The 20,191-nt window shown below is 59.3% G+C and overlaps 1 protein-coding gene across 3 annotated transcripts in view; it reads left to right on the forward strand.

Moving 5' to 3' along the window:
• HIP1 (huntingtin interacting protein 1) overlaps positions 1–20,191 on the forward strand; it is a 50,602-nt gene that overhangs the window by 15,251 nt on the left and 15,160 nt on the right. For 2 of the 3 annotated variants that reach the window (XM_074595872.1, XM_074595871.1), the window contains exons 2-5: positions 16,369–16,432; positions 17,096–17,238; positions 17,680–17,736; positions 18,237–18,317. In XM_074595872.1, the coding sequence (XP_074451973.1) occupies positions 16,369–16,432; positions 17,096–17,238; positions 17,680–17,736; positions 18,237–18,317 (345 nt within the window). Of the gene's footprint in view, positions 1–8,407; positions 8,585–16,368; positions 16,433–17,095; positions 17,239–17,679; positions 17,737–18,236; positions 18,318–20,191 lie in introns of those variants that run through there. The other variant, XM_074595873.1, reaches the window with a different exon arrangement.

The following is a 20,191-nucleotide window of genomic DNA, read 5'->3' on the forward strand; positions in this document are numbered from 1 at the left end:
GCTTGCAATGCCAAAGCAAGCAGAAAAACCTCCCGGAGCACTCGGAGGAGGAGGCGGCATTGCTGCGAGCTGGCATTGCCCGCTTTGCTCCGACCTCTCCCTGCGACCGCGCAGCGCTTAAATATGAATATAGCCAGAGCTGGAAGCTTTCCCGGGGCTGTAAATACGTTGCCTATTTCCTATAAATACTTCTGCTGCTGCCCGTTAGCTAGAGGCAGGCTCCGCGGCTGCAGCCCTCTGCGTCCCTCCAGCACGGCTTTGCGGAGCGCCGGCAGGGGCTGGCAGGGGCAGGCAGGGGCAGGCAGGGGCTGGCAGGATCTAGCAGGGGTCTCAGAGTATCTGGCCCTGCAGGGTGGGGTCCGGCCGCAAGGAAAACATTTGCTGTGGCATTTCCCAACCTATTGCATCAGGTGGTTTCATTTCCGAACGAGTCGGTTCCTCGTTCGTTGTGCGGTCGTGCTGAAGCTGTTAACAATTTAGGGCTCGTTGGAGGTGCTGAGGTGTGTGGACGCGTCGCAAGCCTGCTGGGAGCGTCCCCTCAGCCCCCTGCTCCCCCTTTACTCTGGGTCTGAGGCTGTGAGGCGTGAGAAGGTCCCCGGCGGTGGGTGTGCAAGTCCCGGCTGGGGATTCAGCTGAAGCATCACGCACGTGGCATTTCTACTGGCTCTGCAAGTCTCGATTCAAGGGACAAATGAAAGCAGATAATTAAAATGATTGATCTGATGGGGCAATTCAAAGGCCACCAAAGGCAGACGTTTGGAGACTACCCGAGGGAGGGGACTCCGTGTGCTTTGGGGAGAGGGAGGAAGTCACACGGGGACGGATGCTGAAGGTATTTTGGCATGGCTTTGTCTCCGGCCCCATGGGCACCGGCCGTGCTCCAGGTGAAGCCTCCAGCTCCCCAAACATGAAGCCACCAGGGCAGGACTTAGGAAATTGGTGGGGAGCCGTGTTTTATCGACCATCTCCTGAATCATTGCCGGCACTGATCCAGATACAGAGGGGCTGCAAAGTGGAGGAACGCAGGCAAAATCAGGGGCCATTGATTGGGGTAAATGGTCCCATCGACAGGGATTGATGCTGGGGGCATTTATCCCCACAGACCTCTGGGGCTTGCAGGGGGGTGGGTGACAGAGGAGCTCTGGGCGCTGGCAGCCCAGGGAGCAGCGAGGTGGCAAACAAATGCAGTGCTGACGGTCCGGTAGCGCGGTGGTGACCTTCGCTAACCCTGTTTCCTTCTTCTGGGCGTTTTGCTTATCTCAATGGTGTCAGCGTTAGGCTTACAAGAAGGAAGCGGCGAACTACAGTGGTGCATTGTGCATGTGTAAAGGAAAACTGAGCCTCAGCTGCAGTCGAGAAGGGATTCCAGATAATCTGCACATACGGATGGGGCTGCAGGGGCACAGAAGAGATCTGCGAGTGATGAACGAGTGGTCACGTACATATTAGCTGAGGTTAAACATGCAGGTTTACACACTCGCTCACACACAGTTGTTACTATGGCTGCTGAAGGCTGTCCTTTTTAATCAAGGGCTTCAGGTGGTGCCTTCCCCATCCATCAGGATCATGGTTTGGGTTGGAAGGGACCTTCAAAGACCATCCAGTCCAACCCTCCTGCCCTGGGCAGGGACAGCTTCCACCAGCCCAGTTTGCTGCAAGCCCCATCCAGCCTGGCCTTGAACCCCTCCAGGGATGGGGCAGCCACAGCTTCTCTGGGCAACCTGGGCCAGGGTCCCACCACCCTCCTGGTACAACGTTTCCTCCTTATGTCCGACCTAACCCCAGCCCCGTTCAGTTCAAAACCGCTGCCCCTTGTCCTGTCACTGCAGGCCCTGGTCAAAAGTCTCTCTCCCTCTTTCCTAGAAGCCCCTTTAAGTCCTGGGCGGCCGCAGGAAGGTCTCCCTGGAGCCGTGTCTTCTCCAGGTTGCAGAAGCCCAACTCTCTCAGGCTTTCTCCAGAGTAGAGGTGTTCCAGCCCTGGGAGCATGTTGGTGGCCTCCTGTGGAGCGTCTCTGCCAGGTCCATGTCTGCCTTGTGCTGGGGAGCCCAGAGCTGGAGGCTTGCGGGGAGTGTGAGGAGAGCGGAGCAGAGGGGGAGCATCCCCTCCCTGTCCCTGCTGGCCACGCTGCTGGGGATGCAGCCCAGGAGACGCTTGGCTTTCTGGGCTGCAAGCTCATGTTGCTGGCTTGCGTCCCATTTGTCACCTGCCAGTATCTCCTAGTCCTTCTCTGCAGGGTACTCTTCATCCATCCATCCATCCATCCATCCATCCATCCATCCATCCATCCATCCCCCAGTCTGTGCTGGTACTGGGGATTGCCCTGATCCAGGTGCAGGACCTTGCACTTGTCCTGGTTGAACTTCATGAGGTTCACACGGACCCACTCCTCCAGCCTGTCCAGGTCCCTCTGGATGCCACCCCTTCCCTCCAGTTGACACAACTGCCCCGCTCAGCTCGGTGTCATCCTTTCTGCGGTTTCCTAGCCCTCCACACCAAGTGGGGAACGGGAGTTTCTTCTGCTCCAGGTTTGGACGGGAGGATCTGCCTGGCTCCTTGCAACACCGGCAGGAGGATGAAGCAGCGAGTGGGGAGGATGCTGCTTAGCTGGTGTCTCTCTTTCCCTCTTGCATTTTTAATCCCGTTGGCTTTGCAGAGCTGCTCGCTGAGCTCCTGCTAACCTTGGACCAGCCCCAGCCGCCGGCATTGTCTGAGCGATGCTACACGAGGCTCGTGCAGTTGCTGTAACACCGACGGGTATGGATTGAACAAGGAGCTAAAAATAACACGCGATCGATAATGGCAGCATGAGCCCGGCTTTTTTTTTTTTTTTTTTAAAGAAAATCTGTATATTGACAACACAACAAAGCGGCTTCCTGTGAAGGCAGGAGGGATAATGGAGCTGGGCTCCCTGCGCCCTGGGGTTCTGCACCCCGGTAGCCCTGCATTTACCTTCTGCTGGGGGCATGTGGAAGGGCAGCGCTGCTCCCCGACCCCCCCGTGCTGGCCCAGCCGCTGCACCCACTGAAAGAACCCCCTCGCCGGGAGACCGGGGCTGCCTGCTCCTGCCTGCCCTGCCTGCTCCCTGCTCCTGCCTGCCCCTGCCTGCTCCGAGCTCCTGCCTGCTCCCTGCTCCTGCCTGCTCTGAGCTCCTGCCCATCCTGCCTGCACCCTGCTCCTGCCTGCTCCCTGCTCCTGCCCACCCTGCCTGCTCCAAGCTCCTGCCCGCCCTGCCTGCTCCCTGCTCCTGCCCACCCTGCCTGCACCCTGCTCCTGCCTGCTCCCTGCTCCTGCCTGCTCCAAGCTCCTGCCTGCCCTGCCTGCTCCCGGCCAGCACAAGCCCTCAGTGCAGCCGCCAGCCCTGGACCTGTGCCCGCTTCAGACTGATCTGCTTTTTCCTCTCGCTTTCACATGCCCAGGAAACTGCCGCATTACAAGGATTTGAAAATGGCCTTGAGCTTTTTAAGCACCGCTCTGGAGCGGATATTTTGCCTAAACCAAGATTTGCAAAGGCATTTGGGCATTAGTCAGCCAGGGGGATTTCCAGAAGTATCGGGGCCCCCAAACACCCTTTAAATCTGCCTCCCATGCCAGTGCAGATTCGGTACTGAAAAAGCAGCTGGTTCACCAAGACTGTGATGATTTTGGGGATATTTTTTTTACATCACAAGTGTTAGTGTTTTCTGAAGGTTGGTGGATCCTTTCTGAAAATCACAGTGGTGTGGGATCAGCCCGGAGGGGTTTGGCCGTATTGCAGTGTCTGAGTCCAGAGAAACTCATCACGCCTTCAGCTTCTGCCGATGCGGCTCCTCCATCCCTGCCTCCCAGCTAACCTGTGGTGCGATGCCGGCCGTGGGGAGGGTGCCCGGGGCAGGTCTCCGCTCTGTTTCAGCAGGACGTGGAGCAGCGCAGCGGGTCGGTCAGGAAAGCTGGTCAGGGTTATGGTCCTCTGACCTCCCAGCTCCATGGGGAAAAGAAAGCCATTGTCACAACCGGCGATGGCGAGGTGGGTTTTTCCTCTAAATCACGCTATTGCAAATACACCTGGTGCCCGGAATTCGCTCCCTTCTCCTAAAAACCAAAACTCCTCACACAGCCAGTGATGCTCACCCACCTCCATGGGCCAGAAATGAAATCCAGCCTAAGGAGTCCTCGAAAGCGCGTCCCCCGAACGAGTGCCCCAGATCTGGAGAGATGCTGAAAAGAGCCGAAACCCACAAAATAGAAAAGAAATAGATTTCTAAGCGCTCGGTGGTTTTCCGAATGAGCCTGCTATTCTGCTTTATACCTAGAGCTCTGAAAACCCCAGGATCCTGGAGATCCCATATCAGAAAGATGCTCCAGCAGCATTTTGCATGGTTAAGCCATGGGACAGGACTGGTTTATTGCGAGCTAAGAAAGCCGCTCGGGGAGGTGGGTTTAAACTGCTCCTGCACTGGAGCACCTGGAAAAAAATGCCGTTCCCAGAGGAAAATGAATTTAAGAGACTGTGAATCCGAGGGGTGGTTTGAGAGCGCGGCTCCTGTTTGGTTCCTTCCCTCGGGGAAGACTTGAGAAATGGAGAGAGATCAAGAGGGAGCAACAGATATTATTAGTCATCCAGGCGGGAGGCGGCTGCAGGGGAAGAGGGTTTAAAAGGCTTCGGAGTATTTTTAGACGTGGTAAAATGAACAGTAGGGGGGAAAAAAAGAGGCAAGGAGACCTTTGAGAGAGATGTAAATGCTTCACGGAGCAGAGTGGCCCGGGCTTTCTGCTCCATCCTGCCCCGAGCACCAGCTCCAGCGCAGATTTGCTCAAAGTAGGGGATGTAAAACCAATAAAGGAAAATGCCTTCAAGATCATTACCCGACGAACCTCGTCAAGCTGGCTGTAATGACAAAAGGCCACGTTTGCTGAGATGTTTTAGCCCTGATTCCCTTCATTTTAGCGGGAGTCAGCTGCTGAAATAGAGTTTAAAAGCTGCTTGCAGAGCCTCTGGCGGGCTCAGGGAAGATGCTGAACGTCTCTTCCTTCTTCATCCATCACAGTCTGGACCACATGTACCGTCCCGGCAGCTCGCAGGAGAATAATGGAGCTGCGGGAGGACGGAGGGTGTTTCCAGGGTGGCGTACAGGGTCCCAGAGCACAGCACCAGAGGAGGTTAAATACTGCCGGGGGAGAGGAGGGGGCTCTCCACCTCTCCGGATCAGCCGGGAGGATGATGAAGGTACTTGGGGGATGAGTTGAAGCAAGGGGCTGCCTCTCCCCTGGTTCTCCAGGGAAGCAGCCCTTGCATTGCCTTCCCCATTCCCTGCTGGGAAAGACCCCTTCCTACCCCCCCCCCGAGCCGGAGGGACTGGCAGAGGCAGCGCCTTTGATGCCCTGGGGTTTTGCAGCAGACCCAGCAGCATCCCACCTCCCCTCACTCCCTCCATCCCTACCGGAGTGCATCCAGCATCTCCGCCCGGAGAGGCCGGTCCTCCGCAAGCTCATCCCGAATCGTTGGGAAGGGATGCAGGACCCTGGGATGAAGCATGTGGGGTTGCACACCCCGCTGGGATGCTCTATATATCCCGCCCTGCTCCTGCCACAGCGGCACGGAGCTTTAGAGTAAGTTGTCTGACTGCACAGCCTTCGGTGGATTTGTGTGAGCAAGTTAAATATTTTTTATATATATATATATATGTGTGTGTGTGTGTGTGTGTATCTGTAGCAGTTGAAGGAAACGAGTGTGAAAGCAGAGCTGAGCTGATGCCAAGAGCAGCGGGTTGGTGCCTTTACGGGAGCCCCTGGGAATAACCCCAGAGCACCGCACGGCGCAGGAGCGGCTCTCTCTCCTGTGCCGGCACCAGCATTTCTCCACGGCGACGCGGTGAACCACAGCAGGGAACTCCCCTGGGCTCGCTAAAGAGAGAAGGAAATTCCTTTCAACCCGATGCACCCCCGAAGTGGTGGGATTTGTCCCCACACGTCACACTGGTCCCTCCCAAGCCATCCCCGCTCGGTGCTTTCAGCCTGGGGAGCGCAGCTTTGCTTGCCCCTGGGGAATTTGGGTTTCCCTTTGCCCCAGGAACCCTCTCCAAATTGCCTTTCAATTAATTTTCAGGTTTTCTTCTAAAGCCGCCTTTGGGTCCTGTTTTTGCCCTCTCGCTGATCCCCCCCTTGCTGTGAGGCCGGGTGCACCTGGAGCTCTCTGCCCTTCCTCGACGGCTTCCCGCTGGCCCACAAAATCCGGGCTTTGCGAGCCCAGAGCGGCTCGGCCACGAGGAGCCGGGCAGCAGCCGTGGCCGTGCCGCACCAGGCGGACACTGGCGTGTCCCGGCTCTGCAGCATTCCGTAGGAGACCAGCAATAACGGCAACAACCATCTACTCTCTCACCTGGCTTCAGCACCAGCTGAGGTGTTTGGTTCAGGGCTGAGCTTGCCTGAAAGCTCGATTTTTGGAAAAATAAGGTTAATGACGATGAGCTGACTTAATTTGTGGGATTAACGGAGGGATGTTGGGAGCACAAAGCCTGTACGCGGGCGGTGGGGAGCTCGGCCTGGCTGCACACAGGTTTTGATGGTAGTACAGGGTGTTGCCAGTAAATACGGCCACAGGATGGACCCTGTGTATTATTTCCCAAGCTCTCTATTTCCCACGCAGGTGGCATTGTAGGAAAAGTCACATCCCTCCTGTCGGGGAGGGATTTGGGTTTTGCTACAGAGGATGCTCTTTGTTTTCAGCTATGCCCATGCTCTTTGCAATACCTGCCTTCAGGTCTCTTCATGCAAATGAGCCATTAAAACCTGATCGCCAAGCGCTAATTGCAGCCTCTGGAGAGGGTGATCTGGGAAGCATGGATGGACGGCATCCGCGGGACATCCTGGGACAGCAAGGCATCAGGTTCAGAGCAATGCTAAAGCCAGCTAAAGGTGAATTCATTAATTCCAGGATCCCATTAAGCCGGGGGTAACACCAGGCTGGGGGCTGTGCGGCGAGGACCCGAGCTCCCACTTTTGATGCCGGGAGCGCGGCTGGGAATCACTCGCCGTGTGGGGAGAGCACAAACCCCATTGCCCCTTCCTGGTGCTCCATTGACCGGGTTTGTCCCCTCTGCTTCAGGGTCTGGGTGCCCTGTCCCCGAGTGCCGGGGTTGGTGCTGTGCCTCCTGTTCCTGCCACGCACACGTGCTGTCACGCCTGTCGTGACAGGGGCTGCTGAGCCCCGTCGTGCCTGGCCACGATAGGGGCAGATACCTACAATCGGGACAGGTGCCTGTCCCCAGAGCGCTGCCACCCCCGGGCTCAGAGCACGGAGCAGAGTCTGCTCCCGGAGAAATTCAGCTGCTGTTTAAAACCATCTGGTCCAGCAAAACACGTTTGGTCCAGTGAAAAAACGACGAGCCGTGCACCTGCAGCACTGCCGAGCCGTGTGGCTCTCCGTCCGTCCGTCCGTCCCAGGAATCGCAGCCACCCGAGGAAAACACGACCTGGGTCTTGGCCCTAAAAGCTGTCCCCCTCCTCCCCACCCCGGGGTTGGGATTCGGTGGTGGGTGCGGAGCTGGGTGCTGGCAGGGCGCGGGGGTGGCAGTGCTCTCCCGCAGGGATGCGGGATCCCATTATCTTATTAAGAGTGGCCAAGTCACCGTCCGGGAGTAAGTGGCTGAGCCGTGACTAGACTATGGTAATCCCGGGGGATTAGCGTGTTCGGCCAGGGCCAGCACTGCAGGAGCATTTTTTTCCTTAGAGCCGTGAAGCTTCTTCCTCCGCCTTCAGCCGAGGGGCGGCTGCGATGCTTTTCCTCCTCCCTGCTTTGGGGCTGCTTTTGGGGGGATCACAGAAGAATAGAATTGTTTGGGTTTCTTTTCGGAAGATGCTGAAGTGCTTCTTGAGCACGGGTAGGAGCTGGGAAAAACCAAACTCCCCGCCTGGGTGGTTGCCTGTCCCCCGGTGGGGCCGTGCCGAGCCTGCCCGAGGGCGGTGGACTGCGGCCGCGGGGGCTCGTTTACCACCACCGCCCCCAGTTTAATTGCCTTTGTTGTTGGAACCGAGATGGCGACGGCTGAGCGGGTTCCTGGGCGAGGGGAAACCCCGCGCAGGTCACCGGCCAGACCCTCCGCCACCCACCCCCCCCCCGGCAACCCCCGGGTGCAACTGCCCACCCCGCCCCCCCCGACCCAGAGATGGGGCAGGGGCTGGGACAGGTTGCCCGGGGGGGGGCGCGGACCCCGCACACCGCCGCTGCCCCGAGCCCACCCGCGGGGGGGGGGGGCGCTCCCGGGGGCGGGCGATTCGGTGTGGGCGGTGGCCTCGCCCCCCCGGCCCCCGCTCCCACGCGCGCCCCCGCGGGGCTCCTTTGTTATTCCGGCGGAGAGCGCGCCCCCCCGTCCCCTCCGCCCCTCCGCCCCCCAGCTCGGCTGTGCCGCCCCCCGCGGGAGCGCGCCCGTCCGCGGGAGCGCGCCCCCCCTCGCCGCTCCGCTCCGCTCCGCTCCGCCACCGCCGCCCGGCAGAACCTTCCAGCGCCGCCGCCCCGCGGGGCCGCCGCCATGGGCGCCTCCGCGCCGCGCTGAGCCGAGCCCTCCGCCGGCCCCCGCCGCCGCCCTCCGCCATGGAGCTGGGCAAGGTGGTAAGTGCGCGGCCGCGGGGATCCCCGCACCGCCCCCCCCCAACACCACCTCCGCGGACACCCCCTTGCCCCGGCACCTCGGCATCCAGGTTCGTTGCCGGAATAAGGGTTTGCATCCAGCGAAACTCGTTCCCCGGGGAAGTTTGGGAACCATCGGAGTCTCCGGGTGTAAAATCCGAGGGGAGCAGGGGCTGCGATTGGCGTGGCGGCGGGCGCCGGGAGCCCCCCTCCTTCGGTTACCGGGGGGCTCATCCCCGCGGTTAACGCCGATCCCCCACCCCCGGTGCTGCTGCTGCAGCCGGGGTCGGGGTTTGCTCCCGCCCACCCGGTTTCACTTGCTCTTCCCCGGTCTTCTACTCGGCTGGGCTCAGGTGGCACCACGAGCACCGGTGTCCCCACGCACCAGTGGCACCACTTGGGGGCAGCCCCTAACCCGGCCGTTAGGGATGGAAACACGTTTGGGGTGAAAAGTGGGGTTTTTAGGGTCCATTCGTGTAGTTCATCCCTTGCGCTGCTCTCCTGGGCACCAGCACAGCCGGGTTCGGTTTGGGACGGGGAAGGTCGCAGGGGTGCAACGAGGGACCCGTGGGGTCCTGGCTGTCTTCGGCTCCCTTACAGGATCCAGGCATCCTGGAGGGAAAAGGGGCAAGGGACCCCCCAGGCCTGCCGGCGGGAGCTGCCGCGCGGTGGGAGGCATTGCTTGGAAAGGTTTCCGCCAAAGCTACCTTGGCCACCCCCAGCCTCTGCATCCTCAGGGCATCCCGGCTCCGCAGAATTTGGGAGCATCCCACTGGGGCAATACCCCGCTGGGGTGACACTTCGGTCCTAGGATGGCAGCTGATGGAAATGTGCGTCCGGAGATGAACTCCTGGCGTCTGCTCCCCGCATCCTCCAGCCTCACTCCTCTGTTTCCTCTTGTTCTGAAAAATGCCTGAATGTTTGCGTTTGCTGGGAAGCAGAAGACTCTGGTTGGGACCATTTGGAATGTGGTCAGGCGTATTTGAAGGCGGTGGAGGACCTTCCTGAACCACTGACCCTGGAAAACACAGCCATCCTCCCTCCCCAGATAGAAATCACCGCTGCTGGAAGAGATTATCTTCGCATAAATCCCCACTTAAAATTAAAAGCCTGGCTAACGGGGCAGCCCGCGGGAAAGGCTCCGGCCGTGGCCCAGCTGGCTGGGCAACGTGGGGCAGGAATGACGGAGCGCCCATAGCAATAATTAAATGAGAAGAGTAACAAGTGGTTTTTTTTTTTTTTTTTGTGGGGAGCAGGCACGGAGGGGTGCAGGGATCCTGGAGAGCCTCCTGGTTTTCTGCTGCTCCTCGGATCCCACCACTCGTGCTGGGGGGGATCTCCGGTTGCGGCAGGTCAGAAGTGCCTGGCAGTGGGAGCTGGGGTCCATTCTGGCCCTTCATGGTGCCGGAGGAGACCAAAGCACTATCCAAGCTCTTCTGCAGCCTTGGATGACTTCTCTTTTGACTGTTATTTCAGCCGGAGGCTTCGAAGGGATCCGAGTTTTATGGCGTCGACTTCCCCAATGGTCATTGATGAGGTTTGGTTTCTTCTGTAGCCTCGCTTTTTGCCAGCTGTTATCCCCCAAAATCAGTTTTCTCTCTGTCCTTTTTTTTTTTTTTCCCCCAAAGGTTTATCTGTGTATTGGAGAAGTCCATATTCCTTAGACTGCATTTAAAAAACACATGTCCAAGTAATTAACCTGCATAAATTGTTTATGGCACTGGAGAAGCCCAGTGGCCCAACACTTTGGGTGCCAGTCCCCCGATGGTGGGCAGCGGTGTTCAATGTAGCAAGCTCTGGCCTCTGGTGTTTGATGGAACCAAACCCTTCCAACCGCTGGTGACCAGCCCAAGTCCTTGTCTCACTCGAGTCCATGGGACCCACCACAAGTCTGTTGGCTGGTTGTCTTCATTCTTTGCCTGCCTCGAAGACGGGGAAGTGATGGGATTGCACCATCTCATCCTGCCCCAGCTCTCACGATGGTGTTGAACTCATGATTTTTGCTGGAGGCTCTGGAAAGGCCAGGAGGAGCAGTGGGTTAAGTCCTTGCACATGCAGCTCATGGGCGCGTCGCCCTGTGGATCCCAGCCTCTGCTTTGATGCCACCCTGCTGCCGTCGGGAGGAGCTGGGAGCTGGTGGGGTGGTCTGTTCAGATACACTCAAAATGTCTATCCTTCAACCTTTTCTACCATGATAATGGTACTGCAGTTCACAAGGCGAAGGCCTTGGTGGGACTCAGGCAGCAGCTGCCGTCCTCTTGTGTCTCCTTGTGGAGTGGAAACCTCTGAACATCACATCACCCTTCCTGGCCTGGCCCAGGTGGTTTCTCCCCTGGAAGCACCATGTGTGCTGGAAGAGCTTCTCCATAACGTTCACATCGGGCTTTGCCGTGTGCCGGAGAGTGCTGACAGTGGGTAGACCAAGCGTGATGTCAATCTGAAGTCATCATCCTCCCACCCTCGGGCGAGCAGAACCGGAGGCACCGATGCCAGGGCAGGTCTCTGCCAAGAAGAGCCTGGTGGCAATGCCGTCAGCTTCCAATGCGGCTCGCAGAGCCCGTGGCCATCTTCCTGGTGACTCCGTTTTTGAGCGTCCCATGCGCCACGGGGTGGCAGGGAGAGAGCAGGGCAGGATGTGGGGCAAGGTGTCCCCAAACACCCCCCCCAAGAACCCCCATGCTGGTGTCACTTGGCTTTCAGGGCTGTCTCTGGTACACCTTGGTCCTCCTTCTCCTGCTGGCATCCCAGCTGGTGGCGTCGGCATCTCCTCCTAGAGAGGTACACCTCGAGCCACTGCCACTGGGACCAAACCCTGGTGGACACGGCGAGGTTTCGGGGTTTTTAAAGCTGGAGGCCAACGTTGCTTTGAGGGAAAAGTGGTTGTTTTTATCGCCCAGATGAAGGGAAGTCTGAGATTTGTGTGGTTTTGGGGAATTATTTCTCATCTGGCGGAAGCAGGAGGCAAGAAGGGCAGCAGCACCTTCAGGTGCTCACACAGCCCTGGTGCAGGTGCTTCATCTCGGTGTGTAGCCGGCCAGGCGAGGAGCGCTTTCTTTCTAAACTCACGTATCCAACAGCAGGTGCAGCCAAATAGGTGCTTGCCTCGGCATTTTGCAGGAGAAAAACCTTCCCCGAGTCCCGGCGAGGCGGTGATTTGCTTTTATCTGCCATTGGTGAGCGATGTCCAAAAGAGACGTGTGCCCTCGGAAGAGCTCACCCGCACCCCCGTGTCCTTCACACCTCCAGGGCCGGAGCGACACCTTGCTATGCTGAGATTTGCGTTTTAGTTAAGCTCACGGATATTTTTTTCTAGGCTTGTTGCGGTCAGGTCTCCTTGCTCGCTCACTTCCCCCGGAGCCCCTGTGTCCGCAGGGCTGGGTTGCGAGCGGTTTTCCGGAGGTATGGTTCGTCCCAGCTCTCCATTTATAGAAAGGAATTAAGGAGAAATGAGGGAGCATTACTAAGAGGATTTGCACTGCGACTTACTCTGTTTCTCCAAATAATTTGCAATAGCTCTGGATTCTTTAATCAACACTCATTTCCTTTTGGAAATAAGCGGGAAGGTGCCGTGCAGCTCCTGAGCAGAGCCAGGCTCTCTGCTGCCGGACGGGAGGTTTGCGGTTCAGAGGAGCCTGAGAGCGTAATTTGGGGAGATGTGGCGGGGGGGCGAGGGGGTGTCTGTGCGAGAGAGGAGTGTTTGTGGGTGCTCAGGAAGCCTCGGTCGCTCTGTCCCGCGTCCCTCCGTGCAGTTTTGGGCTCCTCTGTCCCTGTCCGGACCCTGCTCTCCGCACGCCTGAGGAGGTGTTTTAGTTGACGTGAGCCAGGTCGGGGCAGGGAGGGGTGGGGGGATCACCCCCGCGCAGAGCTGTGGGTGGCTCCGCTCTGGTGTTGCATCTCCCTGTGAGAGTCGGGAGTCGGGGGGATGCCATGGGATGTGGTCCAGCTTGCTCCTTGCCAGCGGGACTCCCGGAGTCCCGTGGGAACGGCGCTAAATTCCCCCGGCACGGGGCTGCGATGGCTGAAGCAGCCACAGCTCGGGCAGGTCCCGCTGCTCTGGGGCAGAGGTATTAGGTTGGATGGTCCCTGGTCTGCGATACCTGACTCTGCTCCTCCTGTGGGTGGCCTGAGCCTTTCCCAGCTAGTGGCAGCGGGGTGCCCTCGCCCCGACTCACGAGGTGTATGAAACGCTAACAATGATGCTCGCAGCGTTCCAGCCTCGGCTGAACGCCTGCAGCCCGGCGCTGCTCCGCCGAGCTCTCCCCAGCCCCGTGGCCCTGCTGGGGGGAGGCCGACATGGCAGTGTCACCCCCTCGCACCTCCCCTTGTGCAAACGGGGCCCCCCCACCCGGCCTCACCTGGTCCTGCCGCCGGCGTCGTTGCACAAGAGGAAACCGCGGGGTTTCCTTTCCCAGCATGGTGTCAGGGCTGTGGGGCCGGAGGAAGGGCCTGGCTGCCCCACGCTGGCTCCCTGCCCCACTGAGGTCCCGTGCCCAGCGCTGGTGGGGGGGCAGCAGGAGAGGAGCCCTTTGGGGACCGGAGGCCGGCATCCCTCCATGGGCAAGAAACGGGAGACGGGCCGGTGGCACTGCCGAGAATGCGCTCGTGGGCTGGCAGGTTAGAAACAGCCCTTGAGGTTTACAAGCTCGTAATAAAATGAAAATTAAAATCCCATCAGCTGGACGGTGTTGGGAAGCAGCTCCTGCGGGTCAGGGTGGAAGACCCTCTCAGTGGCAAAGAGGTTTCAGGTTTCTCTCCAGGCAGTCCCAAATTCCTCTTCTTGACCCGGTTTCACAGCCAAAACTCGTGGACAGGAGCGTATGCCGCTGTCACCCTCCCCGACCCGCCTCGTCCCTTGGAGGTGACACTCACAGCTTTGGTCCCTCACTGCTGCCCTACTCTCCTCCAGTTTGCTTGTGCGGGTGCCGGCAGCCGGTGGAGCGGCGGTTTGTGCATCTCCGGAGCCCCAGCGCCTGCCCCGAGCGGCTCCCGGGATGAGACCCTGCCCTCCCGGGGGATGCAGCGGGGAGGGGAGGTGCCCACGGCACCCAGCAGGACCAAAGTGTGAGATCCGTCTTTTCCTCGGAAAACCTTTCTGCCATCCACACAAACGTCACCCGTGCTTCAAAGGGAGTGGGGGGCTTGGGGATGGAGGCTCCTGGAGACCACCACCGCCTGTCACCCTCTCACTGTGTCTCCCCATGCTGGGGGGTCACTGCGGGCTTCTTCCTTTGGAAAAAAAGTGTCCTTGCTTTACCAGGAAAAGCCAGCAGGAAAGAACACTTAAACTGGGAGCTCAGTTTCCAGCTTTCCCGGGGATGCAGCAGCCCCCAGCACTGCTTCCCTCCAGAGACCACCCCTGTCCGGTCTTTCAAGGATGGCAGGAGCAGACACGTGCCGGGGTGAAGCCACCGGCTTTGGGACAGTGGTGGCCTCATCCTACCTCCGACTCCGAGCTTCCACTCGCCAGCTCCAGCTTTGCACTTGGCTGGTTACTTGTGGTCCAGGACTCCCATTTCAAGGCAGGGTGTGTGTTTAAACGCTGATCCAGGCGCTCCTCACCGTGCCGGGTGGCTCGTTGTGACCATCCTACCCATCTGCACCTTCATGGCTGTGGACTGGGATTTTGGAGGTGGACAAGCTGCACCTGGAGCCAGATCCATGGCGTGTGTCACTGATGGCTGGCTGGGATGTGGGCATCACCCTCCGGGCTGCCACTGCTGGCAGAGAGGTGCCTTCCTGAGGATTTTGTTGGAATTTTTAAAGAGGAAAATGAGCTGAATTTTATTTTATGGTTTCATGAATGACAAGGGGCTGCGGCCGTGGGGCCAGGCTGAGCTGCAGAGGTGGCTCCCACCTTGGTCCTCCTGTGTTGGGAACCTGCTTGTCTCCATCCATCCCCTTGGGAAGGGACGTCTGATGGGGTCATGTTTCTCCACTGCCAGTGTTTCTTTCAGCTCTTCTTAAAACCGAGCTAAGATGCAGGTTCTGGTCCATGTCCTCCCCGCTGCTGGACCAGGATGCTCGTGCCTTGCAGCTGGTGATCTGGGTCCCTTGCCACCCCGAAATGAGCCTCCTGCATCTTACTGATGACCTCCATGGTCACCTCCGGGGTCCTTACTGGTCACCTCCATGGTCACCAGTACGCAAGGGACCTGGTGGTGAGTGTGGTGAGCAGCTGGGAGCGGCTGGAGACTTGCCGTGGTCCCCGGCAGACCCAGTGCCCTGGGGTCGGGGCTGCAAACACCGCGGGGCTGCGTGGCCTGGCCCTGCTCGAGAGCGACCAGCGCGGCCGTGTCCCCGCAGCAGAACTGGTTCGTAGCGGGACATGAGGACCCAGCCCCTGTGTTTCAGCGGAGGGGGTGCTCGGCCCTGGGATGGGGGTGCAGATGGCAGCAGTCAGTGGACGAGATCAGAAGCCATCTCAGCCCTTCAGCACGTTGTCCCTGCTCCGGCTGGAGGATGCTTTGGTGGCAGAGGGACGTCCTGGGGAGGTGGCTTGGGCTCAACGCTGGGGATTCTGGGCCATGCCCAGCCATGCGTGGGGTGCCAGTGGCTGGTGCCCGTGGGTCCCCCAGCCCCGCTCAGCACAGAGTCATCGGGGTAGGCCATGATGAAGCCGCAGCGGGGCGGCCTTGGAGAAGGTGAGGAAACAGGGGTGCAAAAAGCATTGCAGTGAGGAAGACACTGGGATTAATCCCACTGCTTTAATTGATTTATATCAGTAATTAACTACTTCTGGCAGTGCTGAGCCACACAGTTTCTTCCCTCGGCAGTGGGATCCTCGCAGAGCAGGTGCCAGGCAAGCGCTCGGCATCACCATGAGTGATGCAGGAGCTTGGGGAGAGGGCGACCCTGTGCCAGCATCGCCGTGCTCCCCCCAAACCGCGACCAAATAGGAGCAGCCATGGTGTCCCCCCACCGCCGACACAGCTCCCCAAGGGGCAGGAATGGCGTAGGGTTAAAAAGCCTGCCCAGCAAATGCTTCCAGAGGCCGAATGGAGCGCTGGCTCTGCCTCAGTGTGGGCTTTCCGTGGTCCTCGATATCTGCATGGCGAGTCTTGCCTGTCCCGGCCCAGAGCAAAAGGGCGGCTCGTGGGCAGGGTTGTGCCAGGGAGAGGCCACCGGCCCCTCGAGGGGGTTGCGCGAGAGCTGCGGGCGGTGGGCAGCAGTGGTGCCGTGGCTTTTGTGCCCGTTGGTGGTGGGGTGGCAGTGGGCACCAGCCAGGGCAGCTGCCTGCACCGTGGGCAGCGTGTCCGTCTCCTGCTCCTCTGATCCTGCAGCTGGAGCCATGTCCTTTCCTGCCAGACCTCTGTGCAGTCCTCTGCAGCACGCGGTGGTCTCACCATCCTGCTGCCGAATTCCCCGTGCCCCCTGAAATGCCATCTCCACTCAGTTACCCCTGAAAGCAGAGCAGGAGCCGCCGGCTGCTGCCCCGTGATCCAGAGGGATTTGCCTTCCCTCTGCCCATCCCATCGCTCCAAGGGCAGGAGAGGGTCCTTTGTGGTCGCTGCTTTAATTGCAGCGTTATTATGCCGAGTAAATGAGTCCTGGCAGCAGCTGAACCTGACGGATGCCAACCACATCCCAGAAAGGCATCCGGCAACGGGCAGCATCCAGCTGGCACGAGCAGGGGCCAGGGACCTGGATGGGACCCAGCCACCCACAGGTGCCGGCAGAGCCGGGGGGTCCCAGCGGGTGAGGGGGGACCAAAGGGGGAGCTCGAACCCTTCCCATCTCACCCCCCTTCCACCGCTTCTCTTTTGCAGACTGTCAGCATCAATAAGGCTATTAATGCGCAGGAAGTGGCTGTCAAGGAGAAACACGCCAGAAATATCCTTCCCAAAGTTGGCCGTGGGACAAGTGAGCGTGGGAGCGGGGCTGGGGCTGCCCGGAAAAGGGGCAGCGGCGAGGCGGCGCGTGGGGAGAGGTGCTGGCACAGGCGGGCCAGCGCCGCACGCTGGCTATTGGGATGCCGGGGGCTGCTGGGTGGGACCCTGGGGGACTTAATGACGGTTGGGGGTTTTCCAGCACATCACGGGGTCCCTGCTCAAGCTGGAGCAGCCTTTGCTCATCGGTGGGGGCCCAGCCTTGTGCTCCTGGCGCTGCCATCCCACTGGAGGGCCGGAGGAGCAGATGCTTGCAGGAGGTTGTCTGCCTGGGGCAAGGATGCCTAATCCCCGAAGGTGCTTGTGTGAGCGTGCTGCCATTGAAAGCGGATCGTCAGCATCCAGCATCCCGGCAGGGCAGCCAGGAAGGCTCGGCGGAGGCACAGCCCCAGCCCTGAGCGTGTGCTCCCCGGAGCAGTGATGTGGGGCTGGAGGAGAGGGGATGGCGTGTGCCATCCTTGGGGACAGCGTGTACCCGGCTTTGGCAGCTTATCAGCTCCCCGCAGTGGCCCAGCTTCCCTCGGCTCTGCGGGTACGAGCCGCTTTGGGGTGGCCACTCTCCGTCACTGCCGAGGGGGAGAGGAGTGTTTCCTTGACCGGCCACCACCATGCATCCTGGGCACACACCACGAGAAGGGGGCACAGACCTTCTGGTCGGTGGTGAACCGCCTGCCGCTGTCAGGCAATGCCGTGCTCTGCTGGAAGTTCTGCCACGTCTTCCACAAACTCCTCCGGGATGGCCACTCGAATGTGAGTGCTACCAGCTCAGCTCAGCAGCTGTCCCGGGGCCAAATCCTTTCCATGGTGGGGTGCTCGGGGTGGTGGGAGATGCTGGCGGGTCGGTGCCCTCCTGGGTGGGGACTGGCGCAGGGACTGCTGACTCTGACTGACTTCCCCGCACTGCTCTGCTCACAAACCCCCCTGCGCTACAACCCCCGGTGCCGGAGGAAACGGCGGGGCATCGACATGGGTGCAGCAGCCATCAGCAAGGATCCTCCTGCCCCGTGTGCGGATGAGGAAACTGAGGCGCCCTGGGGCTGGCGGTAGTGACACCACTGGCAGGCTGCAGGGTCGGGAATGCGTCAAGACCTCCCATTCCTTACCCCAGTTTGCCGGTGCCAAGTTTAGCACGCCTTGCTCTGGTGCTGCTGTGCCTGCGCTTCCTGCTTATTTTCATTGTCGTTCCTCCAGGTCCTGAAAGATTCGGTGAGATACAAGAACGAGCTGAGCGACATGAGCAGGATGTGGGTAAGCGGACGATCCCACCAGCCATTGCGGTGGGGACACCCTGGGGGTCCCTCAGCGACACCTGGCGCCCTGGCTGGGCTGGGGGGTGCTGGGCCGGGACGGTGGGCTGGCCCAGGAGGAGCCAGGCTCCGAGGGCTGAGCAGATGCTCAGCTGTGGCTGACCCGTGACCACTGGGACCTCCCCCGGCAGGGTTTGCTGGTTGTGTTCGATATCCCCTACCATCAAAATCAAATGCCTCCTTCCTATTTCATGGCAAAACCCACAAAACTCATCTCTGGCAGTCAAACACAACATTGAAATCTGCAAAGAAGGTGATGAGAAGGTCTTGACCCAATCCTTTTGGCGCATTTCCTACAAGCCAGGTTGCAGCCCTTGTGTTGGCGAGGAGGGTTTTGGCTGTGTTTTTTGGGGAGCTGAGGGAGGGGTCGCTCACGCTGCAGGGGGAGAAGGCTTTTTCACAGCCTGCAACCAGGTCTCAAGAGCTTGTTGGTGTCCCCAGGGCCACTTGAGCGAGGGCTATGGACAGCTCTGCAGCATCTACCTCAAACTGCTTAGAACCAAGATGGAGTTTCACACCAAGGTGAGCATTGTCCTGTCCCTGTCCCTACGGCCACAGCAAGGGGTGGGTGATGGGGTGCTGGGGCAAAAGCGGTGTCAATGTTACGGTGCAGGACAGGGGCTGGCAGAGTGGTCCCAGTGCTGTCACCCCCGAGGGTCCTCTCCTCTGTCACAGCCACCCTGCTGCCTCCGTGCAACATGTCCCAGGCTGCCAGGGTCCATCCTTAGCCTGGTTAAAAAGTGGCCCAAGGACCAATGCCTCAGGGATGGATGGTTTCATGGTGGATCAGGGCTCCTTGGAGGCACCTGGGCTGGCTTGGGAGTTGGGGGGCTACAAGAAGCAGTAAGAGACCCCCCAGGTTTGGGGTGTGCGTCCCCTCCCAGGTATCCGGGATGGGCAGAGGTGGAAGAGGCCATGGGGTTCTGGAGCGAGGAGGGCTTGTGGGGGCCAAGCCGTGACGCACCATAGGAGGCAGGAGGCAGCGCAGGCAGGGCAGGGATCAATTCCGAGGTGTAAATCTCCCAGAAAACCCTTCGGCAGAGCCTGGCTTTTCTGCGTCGCCACAAGTTCGGCGGGGGAAGCTGGGGATTTGGGCTGGGGGGATGTCCCTGTTGGTGCCTGGAGAAGGATGAGCAGCAGCCCCTGCTCCGACGAGCGTGCGAGCATGGAGCATTATTTGCCATGGTCAGCAAAGGAGAAATGAAATAGATGTGTGTAGAAACCTGCCTTTGATCAGGACTAAAGTTTGGGTGTAGGGCACTCTAATGCCTTCTGAAATAAGGTTTTTATATGGGCAGGCAAAGTGGAGTGGGAGCAACAAATCAGCCTGGAAATTCAAGAATGATGGGGAAATAACAATTAACTTAATCTGAGCACTGCTGAGCATGCACAACTTAGTTCTTCTCAGCAGAACTTCAACAGAGTCACAGGTTTAAGGTTTCCTTATGAGCACCCAGTTCATCGCAGACTGTAAATCTCACCTTAACGTTTACCAGGAAGATCAGGACGAGGTAGCACAGAACGAACCTCTCGGTCCCCAGCAGCCTCAGTGCTGGGGAGGCTTCTGCCCTCCATCTCTTGCCCCACTTGGTAAACCTCACTGCACACTGCAGGGACGGTCCCAGCTGGAGTCAGCACAATGTCCCATCCTGTCCCACCCAGTGCTGTCCCCAGCTTGAAATAATCAGTGCTGGTCACCAAAATCCATTTTTAATCTCCTCCCTTTGGGCTCTTGGGCCATGGGTGCTGCTGGGCATGGGAGCATCCCGGGGAAATCCCATGGCACCATCCCAGAGTGGGTTTTCTCCCCATTACCAGGAGCTTGTTCCCAGCCTCTGGAACAGCGCTGCTGGGCAGGTCCCTTCTTTGGGCAGGCCAGGGGGTACCCTGGCTCCGGGTCTGCTCCATGCTGTGCCAGCTGCCAGGGTTGGTGGGGAGCATGTATGACAGAGAGGGAAAAGTGTTCCTCTCCTGCCTCAGGAAGCTGTGCTCGCAGCGATGGAGATTATTATCTAGGCAGATGGAATAGAAGGAAGGGAAGAGAGGAGGGAAGGGAATGGAGGGGAGGGGAGGGGAGGAGAAGGGAGAAGGGAAGAGAGGAGAAGGGAAGAGAGGAGAAGGGAAGAGAGGAGAAGGGAAGGCAAGGGAGGAGAAGAGAAGGGAAGAGAGGAGAAGGGAGGAGAAGGGAAGAGAGGAGAAGAGAAGAGGGAAGGGAAGGAAGGAGAAGGGAGGAGAAGAGAAGAGGAGAAGCTTGTGGCATTAAGATCACAGCATGCTGCCAGGAGGACAGTGGGAAGTCACTTGGAAGCCCTGCGCGGCGTCGAGGGCCCTCATCCTTATTGTCACCGTCTGCGGCAGGCTTGGTACCTGTGGTGTTTCCTTCCTTTCCGAGCTCT

This window comes from Larus michahellis, chromosome 7 (assembly GCF_964199755.1).
Source record: "Larus michahellis chromosome 7, bLarMic1.1, whole genome shotgun sequence".
Taxonomy (NCBI): domain Eukaryota; kingdom Metazoa; phylum Chordata; class Aves; order Charadriiformes; family Laridae; genus Larus; species Larus michahellis.